The sequence below is a fragment of the Rousettus aegyptiacus genome, unplaced genomic scaffold, assembly GCF_014176215.1.
Source record: "Rousettus aegyptiacus isolate mRouAeg1 unplaced genomic scaffold, mRouAeg1.p scaffold_m13_p_11, whole genome shotgun sequence".
NCBI classification, from domain to species: domain Eukaryota; kingdom Metazoa; phylum Chordata; class Mammalia; order Chiroptera; family Pteropodidae; genus Rousettus; species Rousettus aegyptiacus.
Window position 1 is genome coordinate 24,054,030 of NW_023416286.1, and position 12,129 is coordinate 24,066,158.

At 33.3% G+C, this 12,129-nt stretch overlaps 1 protein-coding gene and 1 pseudogene across 36 annotated transcripts in view; one reads left to right on the forward strand and one right to left on the reverse strand.

Moving 5' to 3' along the window:
- Positions 1-12,129, forward strand: part of PCM1 (pericentriolar material 1) — a 78,844-nt gene that overhangs the window by 54,642 nt on the left and 12,073 nt on the right. For all 36 annotated transcript variants that reach the window (XM_036228616.1, XM_036228615.1, XM_036228614.1 and 33 more), the window contains 6 exons: positions 297-469; positions 798-929; positions 4,724-4,844; positions 6,289-6,444; positions 6,687-6,823; positions 11,344-11,478. In XM_036228616.1, the coding sequence (XP_036084509.1) occupies positions 297-469; positions 798-929; positions 4,724-4,844; positions 6,289-6,444; positions 6,687-6,823; positions 11,344-11,478 (854 nt within the window). The remainder of the gene's footprint in view (positions 1-296; positions 470-797; positions 930-4,723; positions 4,845-6,288; positions 6,445-6,686; positions 6,824-11,343; positions 11,479-12,129) is intronic.
- Positions 10,399-10,516, reverse strand: LOC118609552 (annotated as a pseudogene).

Genomic DNA, 12,129 nt, shown 5'->3' on the forward strand with positions numbered 1-12,129 from the left:
ATTCTTCTTGTAAATGTTTAACATCTTCCAGATATTTATTACTGAGAAGTATGGTATAAGTAATGTCCGTAATGTTATTCACAAATTTAAATATTTCTCTAATATACAGTATATATCTTGATATTTTAAGATTATTTTTATCTTAGTAAAAATAATCTACTTTAAAAGCCCTGAAATAGAATTAAGTATGCTCTGATTTTTAATTAATTTAAAGCTGAGTATAATATACAAGTTAATAGAAATTATGAGGAATGTATTTTATCAGATTTAATTTTCTGCTTTTTTATATCTTCCAGAAACTGGGAGTGATTTTTCCATGTTTGAAGCTTTGCGGGATACTATTTATTCTGAAGTAGCTATGTTAATTTCTCAAAATGAATCTCGTCCACATTTTCTTATTGAACTTTTCCATGAGCTTCAGCTACTTAATACAGACTACTTAAGACAGAGGGCTTTATATGCATTGCAGGTATCTGGTACCTAACCTCTTTTGCTTATCCTCTCTGGTATCACTGTTCTTCACAATTTTATCTGGTTGCTTTCTTAGACTGAAGCGTATGCCCCCTGTTTCATATGTATTTTGATCTGTTTACTATGTGCTATCTTACCATTTTAAAACTTCTGTAGTTCAAATAGCTTTTAGATAGTCTTTTTCTGAACAGTTTTTCAGTGTTTTATCTTTCGTTTTCTTTCTTTGTCACAGTTAACCTTTGAAACATTTATTCTTCTGTCTGCTTCTGCTTTTAAATTGTGATTAAACATATATGCTTTACATAAATATCTATTTCCTTATTTAGGACATAGTATCCAGACATATTTCTGAGAACCATGAAAAAGAAGGGGAAAATGTAAAGTCAGTGAATTCTGGTACTTGGATAGCGTCAAACTCAGAACTTACTCCCAGCGAAAGCCTTGTTACTACTGATGATGTAAGCTGATAATGTTAATGAAACCTAGACATAATTTCACTCTGCAGTAAACAAAAGTTAAAATAGGTTGTTATAAATTGTGAGAATACCTAATATATTTGGTTTTCAGCTTTTTAAAGAAGCTGGGTGTACTCCATGACTTTATTTTGAGGTGAGGTATAAAACTTGATCCAAATATAGCAGCAAACAACAAATGTTATGTATAAATAATAGATTATAAGGTCTAAAATAACCATATTTATATCTTGTTGCCAGTATAGGAGTTGATTTCATAACAGACATTGAGTAAAATTTGTTGTGTTCAATCAAGGCATTCACTAAACCAGACAGCAGTCAGATCACAGTATGAACCCTTGAATAAATAAATACCAGATAAGTTGGGTCTTTGGGGTAGAAGAAAAACCTAGACAAAAAAATCATCCAGGGAAAAAAAAGTAATTTTATGTAGTAAAATCGATGAAGAAAATTTTGAATAAAGTAAAAAGGACCTAGAAATGGAAAAGAGTTGTGAAGAAAATGATATGTTTTCGATAAAGTGTGTCCTCCAGATAGCTCGAATATAGCGTACAGGACCTATCTACTAGGTTAGGTGCTATTAAATGACTAAATGGCAAACTGCCAGGATACTGAGGAGATAATGTGCTAGGTATTTAGAAATCACTTATTTAAAGGTTCAGACTCTAATTCTGTTATAAAAGATTATATGTGGTCTTGGGATAGCAAATATGTTCTTTTTTATGCCTGCTGTAGCACCTGGATATCCATGAATAAGAATACCATAATTGATTAGTAAACACCTGCTATAGGGTTGAAAGCATAGTACTGTGTTTCTGCCCATTGTTGATATGTTAAATTGTAATTTTTCCTGAAAAGATAGTATTTTCTCAAAAGATCGTGTTGTCTCTTCATCTATAGTAATTTTTTTACAACTATTGAAGACTTTTTCTGGATTTTTGCTTTTTAACTTATACTCATTTTGAAAACCATATTTCTCCAAGTCATCTCTTTTGCTTAAAACCTTCACCAGGCTCCAACTCCTGTACTACTATGAACATAAACCTGTGTCTAAAAGCAACATGGTTTTAATTGACTTTATAAATATAAAATATAAATTAAGTAATTGCTACTTGGGACTAGTTGTTGTTATGACTGATTGTAAATTGTGTACTCCTTTTCAAGGGAAATGAAAAGTGGTCAGGCATACACATAAAAAAATAAGAGACATTGGGTTATATTAAAGTCCATTAGGCATCGAAATAACAGAGCATAAAGAATTTGTGTTCTTAGAAGCCTTTTTTAGTAATTTTATATTCTTAATTCCAGTGCCTCCCTTTTTATCCATATTTTATATAGGTAACATTACTTCCAGTTATTTTAAAAGATCTGGTCAGTGGGTTTATACTATCAAAAGCATATTTTGGAAATTGAGATATAATTTGATAAAGTTAACCTGACAAGGTTTCAGAGTTTAAAGATACTATACTTCTTAATAAGGACACTAAACAAAATACTGCAGGTAGTTTAAAAAACAGACATTTACTTCTCATGGTTCTAGAGTCTAGGAAGTCCAAGCAAGGTCTTGGTGTCAGCAGATTTGCTTCTTGGTGAGGTCTCTTTTCTTGGCCTACATACAGATGGTCACCTTCTCTCTGTGTCCCTACATGGAAGTAAGAGGAAGCTTTAACATCTCTTCCTCTTTTTTAAGGGCACTAGTGCTGTCAGGACCTCATCTAAACCTGATTACCTACCTCCCAAATGTCCCACCTCCTAATACTTATCACATTGGGAGTTAAAGTTTCAACGTATAAATTTGGGATGGAGGGCTGTTCACAAAGATTCAGTCCATAATTGTGGGGACTTGGTGTAAATAACTATACTTTTAAATGACTAGTCAGTTCTTTAATTTTTTATACAAAATTTATTGTCGACATCTTCATGTCATCAATAATATTCATGTCAAATTCTGCCCTTTTTTAATGCCGTCTAATTATCAGTAGCAGCATAACGTCCAGTGTTCCTACCCATAAGTCTAGATCAGTGCTATCCAGTAGAACTTTCTACAGTGACGGAAATATTTTATAACAGCATCGTCTAATATAGCAGCCATTAGCTTCATGTGGCTGTTGAGGACTCTTGAGATGTGGCTAGTGGGATTGAGGAACTGAATTTTAAATTTTATTTAATTTAAATAGCTACACAGCTAGTCGTTACTGTATTGGACAGAAAGTCTCATTCCTGTGTTTCTACATCAAGGTCCTTTGAGCTTAAGTTTTGGAGCTTTTACATAGACATTTCAGAGCACGTAAAGGAGTCATTGTGCCTAGGAAAAAGAAGTAAAAGTAGGCATCTGGGAGTTATAAGTGAAGAAGGATGAGTAGTTAAGATTTAAGAAGAGGAAGAAAACGTTGCATTTTCTACTCTGAGTCCTATAAAAATGGTAAAAGGACATCTACTGGCAAGTGTTACTTTAAGGAGCAACAAAATTGTTTTATTTCCTAAAACATGTTCCCTAATGTCTGAATTTACTTGAATCAGTGACAAGCCTTTCATTTCGTAATTTAACAGAAAACGTTAAAAGATCAATAGGTAGGAGAAAGAATACAATTGGAAATGAATTTCAGTCAAAATACAAGTGAGACTCCCCCTCTGCCCCCCAGTCACGCTACACACAAAAATTAATATGAAATTAATTAAAGTCCTGAAAAAGCTAAAACTATAGAACTAATAGAAGAAAACAAAATCTTCATGATTTGACATAGCAAAGATTTCTCAAGACACAGAAATTCCTCGCTGTAAAACAAAAAATTGATACATTCTACTTTTCAAAAGATAACCATTAGAAGAAAATAATCTCAGTACATATATCTGACAAATAACTATATAAATGACAAATCCAGACTATACGAAGTTAAACATAAAGTGGCTTGTGACCCAGCAATTTCTCTTTTAGGGATCCATCCAAGAGAAATGAAAACATCTCCACAAAATACTTTACACTAATGTTCATAGCATCTTTAGTCATATTAACCTCAAATTGGAACATCAGTATATAAATGGATAAACAAATTGGTATATCTGTACGATGGAATACTATTCAGCCATTAAAAAACACAACATGGCTTAATTTCAGAACCATTACTAAGCAAAAGAAGCCAGACACTGAAGAGCATATACTGAATAGTTCCATTTATATGAAATTCTAGAGCCAAAACAAAAATAATAATCTGTGGTGATAGAAATCATATGAGTGGAGTGGCAATTCTGAGTTGATGGAAATGGTCTTTACATGATGGATGCACCATGTGTTCTTCCCAAGTGGTTACATGGTGCATATATTTTTCAAAACTCATCAAATTGTACACTTAATGGGTGTATTGTTGTATGTAAATTATTTCAATAAAGTTGGCTTTAAAAAATATGAATTATGCTGTCATGTTTTTCTTATGATATGAAACAACTGGATATTAGAGTAAGATTACTAGGTTATTAGGGTTTAGAGATAGAATTTCCCTTTAGGTGTAGAAATAATTTAAAATATTAACTTTCCCAAGTTAGAATTTAATCAGTAGCTGGTTCTGTGTATTTTTATTGAATAACAAGTGTTCTGCAAGATTACTAAATATCTTAATGTTCTCTGCGACTCTGTATTCAACATTTTATAACTGGTTATATCACAGTTTTAAATGTATAGTTTTATGCAGATATTTATTTACCTTGTTAAAATTTTAATACAGTCATAAACTTTTTAAAAGAAATATTAGTGATTTTTATTTGTTTTTAAAACTATAACTTAGGAAACTTTTGAGAAGAACTTTGAGAGAGAAACACATAAAATAAGTGAGCAAAATGATGCTGATAATGCCAGCGTCCTGTCTGTATCTTCAAATTTTGAGCCTTTTGCTACAGATGATCTAGGTAAGCAGAATTTTTTATCATCTTAGAACACGACTTTAATACAACCTTTGAATTATATTGACAAGGAAACAAAAGTCTGGAAAGGCAAGTCTATCCATCCTTCTAAATTCAAGAATCTCCTTACTCTTAACTCTATCCTTGGGCAAAAGCATCTAACCTGTCTGACTCTGAATATAGTAAGGAAATGGAGGTCTTAATTACCTTGCTGTGTTCTTGTGAAAAATACATAGAACTTTCTAATACACATAATAGAAGTTCAGACGATATTAGTTTCCTTAAGGGAAAAGGTCATTCTTTCAGATATTCCAGTTAATCAATGAGGAAAATTCAGAGGTAGCAATGCCCCATTAAGTGACATTTTCAATAATATTAACTTTATAATTTGAGGTAAGAACTAAAATTTGTTAGCATGAATAATCTTTAGTTAGAAACCAGGTAATTCTAAGGCATGGCACATTGCACGTTTTCATCAGTAAAACCAAAAGAGCTTAGAGGGTTGCATAACTCAAAGGAAGAGAAAAATACCCTGAATAAAAATTTGGAAAGGAGGTTAGGGAAAAGAAAATACGTAGGAACCTGATTAATTTTCCAGGCTGTGGCCTATCAAAAGATACCCAAGTATTTAATCATTCAGACCTCAAGGGCACTTAGTTCATATGGTAATCTGATGTCTCATTATTCTAGTGTTTGTTAATAAGATGAGAACAAGATTTAGATGATTTCAAAGGAAATTAAGAAAAGGGCCACACCTCATCCTATCTTTAGGTATTTACCTTTTAGCAAAGAAAAAAATCTTTTGTCTTTGGTTATTGTTGACCCTAAGCCGGCTCCCTTTAAGTCTGTACTGAGCTCATTCCATAACAGAAAAGTCACTTTGTGACCAATGTTACTCCTTTAGTTGTCCCTACTTTCTGAGTTGCCAAGTGACTTTGAGTCTTGTTTCATTTACCGATTTTTTTTCTTCACAATCATTCACCTAGTTTTGTTCGAAGTGGACAAAGGAAGACTGGGAAATCTCATTCTTAGGTTTTTTCTTTACCTTAACTGATTGTATTAGGTTGGATTGTATGTAGTAGAATTTGCATGACATTTCGGGATTTATTTTTGTTATACCCTAAGTGAAGCAACATACTATATTGAAATAAATACGAACTTCAGAATCTAAGACCTGAGTTCAAATCCCTGCTCTAACATTTAACTTGGCTATGAAACCCTTGGGCAGGTTACTTAAGCTCTCTGAAAGTGAGTGTGTTAGATAATTTTATAGGATTATTTTAAGGATTAAATAAATGTGATAATGTTTGCCAAGTACCCAACTAGCATCTGGAACTTGATAAAGCTAGTTTTACTTCCCTATGTTCAGAATTTTTTAAAATTAATTTTGAGGACTACCTGAAAAAGTTTGGTTTTATAGATTTTAGAAATATTTCTGTTCCTTGTGCAGGTAACACTGTGATTCACTTAGATCAAGCATTAGCCAGAATGAGGGAATATGAGCGTGTAAAGACTGAGGCTGAAAATAACACAAATATAAGATGTACCTGCAGGATTCTTGATGAAGAGGCTGCTGCTGCCACAACTGCTGTTAATAATTTAGAAGGTGCGTGTGTCCCTGAATTCATTAATAGTAAAAACCATAGTTTCACATGTAAAAAATTAAAAAGCCCCACGTGATATATAACTGAATTTTCAGCCACTTTAAATTATTAAGGGTGCTAAAACTGCATAGATGTTCCTTTGCATTATTTTAGCATAAGTCATAATTTAGTACTTAAAATTTTGCATGAGTGCATATATATAATGTCGTAGACTTTTTTACTAATGTCTTTTTTTTTTTAATAGAAACTCCTATTATTGAAAATCATAGTTCACAGCAACCTATAAGTGAAATTTCTACTGTCCCGTGTCCTAGAATTGATACTCAGCAGCTGGACCGACAAATTAAAGCAATTATGAAAGAAGTCATTCCTTTTTTGAAGGTAAGTAATAAATTTAAAAAATAAATGTTATTTTGTTTTTTAATTCATACAAAGGACTCTATTGTAATAAATTCAGAAAACACATAAACATAAGAAGAAAACTAAAAATAATACTTGATTTGATGACTCAGAGATAGCCCCTATCAACATCCTGTGAACCTTTCTGTAATATTTTATGCATGTCTATGTGCATATACTATAAACATCTTTCTGGATCACTCTGTTGTGTATTTTTTAATGGTTACACAATATTCATTCATTATATATTCAAAAATACTCATAGAATTCCTACTTTAGGCCAAGTTTTGTAGACATAGAAGTGAAAGAAGTCAAGGCCTTTGCTGTTGTGGAGCTTACATGTTAGGATGAGACTACGGATCCAAAAAAAGAAAAGTAAATATATAACATAAGGAAATGTATATCAGGTAGTGATATGTGCCATGCAGAGAATTAAAATATGGTAATACAATGGTGTCTGTTTTAAACTGGAAGGTCAGGGAAGGCTTCCGAAAAGGGAAAATTGAAGCAGATTGTGTGAATGAGGAGTCAGCTTAAACCAAGATCATTCCAGACAGTGAAATGCCTTAAGATTAGGAACTAGATTGGCATGTTGAAGGAACTAGAGGAAGACCCATAAGGTTGTAGGAAACTTGTGTGAAATGAAATTGGAGAGGGCAGGGGTCAGTAATATAGAACATTATAGGTCATTTTTAGGAGTTTGGACTTTGTTCGAAGTTTCAAGGGGACATTTCCAAGAAGGTTTTAAGCAAGAGAGAAACAAAGTCGTCTTTGTAGGTAATTGATTATAGAGAGTCAGGAATTCAATGACATCAGATGAGAAATGGTAGTGGCTTAAACAAGGGTGTGGTACTAGAGGTGGGGAGAAGTAGACAACTGGGATATATTTTGGAAATCAACACGTCCTATTAATGCACCTAAAGCATGACACTCGATCAGAGAAAGGGCACTAGAACTGGGGCCCAGGGGACCCAATGTTTAGAAGTGTAAAAGAGGATGAGCCAGAGTTGACTAAGTAGGACTGCCAGTAATGAGCTATGTGATTGCAACTGTGAGGGTTGAGTATTCATAGAATAGAATTGTCTATTAATTATTTTATCAGTTCGTATTAAATATCTGTGTATTCTGGTTTCTATTTCATTATTATAAATAAATCTTAAATGGTTTAGCTAAATTTTAATATATATCCTATTTTTGTTTCCTTGGACATAATTCTTAGACATAGAATTTCTAGCTCTAAGAGTATGAATGTTTTTAAGGCTTTTGAGACATTATGTTAAATTGTCTCAGAAAGGTTTAACAATTTCTTTTCCTACCAACAGTGAGTATATGAGACTGGTAAGCGGTACTGTTTAATAATAATGAACAGGGCAGAGAAATGTGCAAGCAATGGAACATGAAAAGACTTTTACCTGAGGTGGCATACTTACATTCTAATTTAAAATGTAAATTTTAAAAATTAAAAATGAAAAGACAGTCTTTTCATTAAAATATGGGAAACTACAAAATATGTTGTCATTAGGCTCCTTTCTTACAACCAACTTTTACTTGTTGATGTGTAAGATGTTGAGAACAGAGAGCTGTTTCCGTACACATACTTCTTCCGTTGGTGGAAGTATTGTTTTCATTGGAATAATGATTTGAGAGAACAGAAATCTTTGAGAAGGCAGTTCTAGAAAACCTAAGCTCCATAAAGGAGAGAGAATCATCTGTCTAGGCCCAAATTATTCCATATAAAAATTGAATCAGTTAGCCATTTCCTGTGTAATTACAACAGCTCCTCAAGGGTTGTCTTGAGGTCTGTTTGCTTCCACTTCTAATTTTTCACTCTCATGCTGCATCAGGCCTTGGCCCTTGCTGGTGCTTCTGCCTAAAGTGCCTCTGCCTTCACATACCTGCATTGATTTTTCCCTTGAACCCTTCAGGTCTTTAGTCAAGTAGTCTTAGTTTTTGAATCTTTAGTCATTATCTTTTTGATGAGCAGATTTCTCCCTACTCCTTACCTACTTTTCTTTATGTCTGTAGTGCTTGTCACCTTCTAACCAATTTAATCTTTTCTTATTTTGTCTCTCTCCCCCAGTTAAAACCTAAGCTCCATAAAGTCAGAGATGTAAATCTGTTATGGTCGCTGTCTTATCACCAGTGCCAAGATCTGTAGCTGCATGTAATAGGCACTCAGTAAATATTTATTGAATGAATTAATAAATGGATGGAACTTTCAAACCTTAGCTGTGGTTTTCAAACTTCTTAAGCTCTTTGGGCTCTAAGAAGTATAGTTTGAAAACAACTGGCCCATAGAGCATCACTTATAAAACCTTTACAGCTTGGTTCCAGCCACTTAACTCTTCCTTTCCACCTACCTTGTATCCTACTTGACATTCAGAAAGGCACATTGCCTATGTTATTCCTTTGCCTAGAATGTTCTTCCAGCCTGCTTCTGTTTATCTTCTGCTTCAAGACACAGCCCTAATATTTTTGCATGTTCTGACATGCAGAATTCCTTCTCTTCTCTGCCAGAATATTTGGTACATGCTTTTATCATAGCACTTACAACAAAATATCAATTATTTGCATGTTTCACAAGTTATTCTGTGAATTTATCTCTTGTTATTTGTAAAACATGTATTCCTCCCGAAAAAGAATACTTATATTCCTATAAATTACAAGAATATACATATATTCTTAAATATAGATAAGTATTTAAGAGTTTGAAACCATTCCCTCAAGTGAATTGACTTGAACTATTTAAGATATTGCTTGCTTCCATCTTAGGCGTGGAGAACTGTGTTGTCTTTCTTTAATTTTGTTTTTTTGCGAATAATTCAATAAATACTTAAAACATGTCTTTTGGGTAAATTAGGTTGATTAGTAGTAATATTTATTTGAAATTAGTTATTTTCTAAGGTTAAAAAATATTAATAATATAGCTTTATGCTTAGGGAATACACTCAACCTCAGGAAATTTTACTGCATTTAACATTTTGTTTTTGATTTAAGTGATATTCTTTCATAAGGATTCCCTTACTGAATTTAACATTTCAAAAAATTTCTGAGAACAACAAAATGAGAAGACTAATGATTTGACTTTAACTATTTTATTATGTCTTATTTCATTTCAAATCTTTTTTGGTAAGATTATAGAAACTTTTTGTTTATGTCAGTTCTGTCAGCATTACACACAGTCACCTAAGCTAGATTTCTTGACACTCTCTTACCCTATATCATAAGTATTTGTTGTTGCTTTTCTTGTGCTACCATAGCTCTTTATAGCACGTTGTGCTTTTATGATGTTTGTTTATTCAACAAGTAATTAGTGTACCCTGTGAGCTAGCAGCTGTGCTAGGTGATAAATAAGAAATAGTTCCTGCAGTTAAAAAGTATTGTTTACTGGGTAGTGCATAGTTTTTAGTGATTCATGTATCTGTTGTCAACATTTTTTTTAATTGCCTGCCTTGACCTGTGAATTTTTTTTTTTTAATTAGGTGAGGCAAACCTTGGTTGACCTCAGAGATTGCAAGGACCTTGTCAGCTTACAATCCCTTATTTTTAATTTTTTATGCATACAGCACCTGGTCTTCCTAGGTGGTCTCCCACCCAAGTACTAACCAGGCCTGGCCCTGCTTAGCTTCCAAGATCAGATGGGATCAGGCTCATTCAGGTGGTATGGCCGTAGACAATATGTGAATTTTTTTTAAATGAACTTAAATCCTTAGATTTAAGGTCCTTAGACATCATCTGGTTTGGCCACCTGATTTTATATGTTTGTACAGAAAAGCCCCCACAAATTTACCCAACTAAAGGTTAGTGGACCTGTTCAAATGAGTTCAGTGGCAGAAAAGAGATTAGAACCTTGAGATTACTTGATATGGGTGTTTTATGGACTTAACCTCAGAAAGCTATGTAGTTTGAACATGCTTCTCTAGGAAGATTAAGAAGAGACTTCTCCAAAGTGGCTTGTTAAGGTTAGACCAGTGGTTCTCAACTGAGGGTGGTTTTAACCTCAAAAAAATTTTGTAGCATCTAGATGCATTTTTAGTTATCAAGACTTGGGAGGGTGGAGTATACTACTGGCATCTAGCGTGTAAACCAGAGTGCTGCTAAACATCCTACAATGCACAAGGTGTCCATAGTGCCAATGTTGAGAAAGCTTGAGTACTATCCTAAAAGCAGTTGAAATGAACTGAACTGCAAATAGGAAGACAGATAATTTGGGAACTGTGGAATAAGTAATTCTCCTTAAAGTACAGAAAGAAAGTGATGAAAAGTATTGAATCAGTTTCTTTTACTGGCTGTTATTTGCTGTGGTAAGTCAAAGTTTGCAAACTTCTTACTGTGTGTAGAGCAGGAGTTTGGCTATTCTTAGGAATGAATGAATAATTTTAAATGTATATCTGAAAGTTGAGAAGTACCTATGCAAGAAAAATAAAACCTCATATTATGTAGATCAATAATTTTTGAACAGCAGGTAAGTTTATATCCTAACTAGCTAGGATTTCTCTCAGGAACACATGGATGAAGTATGTTCTTCTCAGCTTCTAACTTCAGTAAGACGCATGGTGTTGACCCTGACCCAACAAAATGATGAGAGTAAAGAGTTTGTAAAGTTCTTTCATAAACAACTTGGAAGCATATTGCAGGTAAGAGTTTATACTTGTGTGACATCAATGTGTACCATCTGCTTAGGATGGTTTTTTTTTGCCATTTTCTGGCATTACACCACTTATTCAAGCAGCTATCCATTCTAGCATCTATTTAGGGTGACATTTTAATACTTTTTAAGTTATTTCTTTAACTGGTTAAAAAAATTACTAGGGCCTATGTCTTCATTTAATTTGATCATCTCTGAGGCCTTTCCCAATTCTAATTTTGTTTTGATTTTTCTCCTATCCAATAAGAACATTTCAGGGTTGAAATGTTTAAGAAAATATTCTATCATATTTTATAAAATGATTTTTTACCAATCTAGAAGTTTTAGAAGCAAGAAAGCAGCTTTTGATCGTAGGGACTTCTTAGACTGTAATACTAACCTCGAAGTAGTGATTCTCAGCTGGGAATTGGGAATTCCCGGGAGATATTTTGCAATGTCTGTAGACATTTTGTTTGCCAACCCACAGGGATGCATCTGGCATCTAGTGAGATGTTAATAGTGCCAGAGTTGAGAAACCCTATGTTAAATAAGCATACCTTACTTACTAACCATGTCATAAACATCTTTACAGTTAAATTCACCCATATATTTTCTCATTGAGGTAGTTCAGTAATGTGTATTGTTACTCTAAACTAGAAAA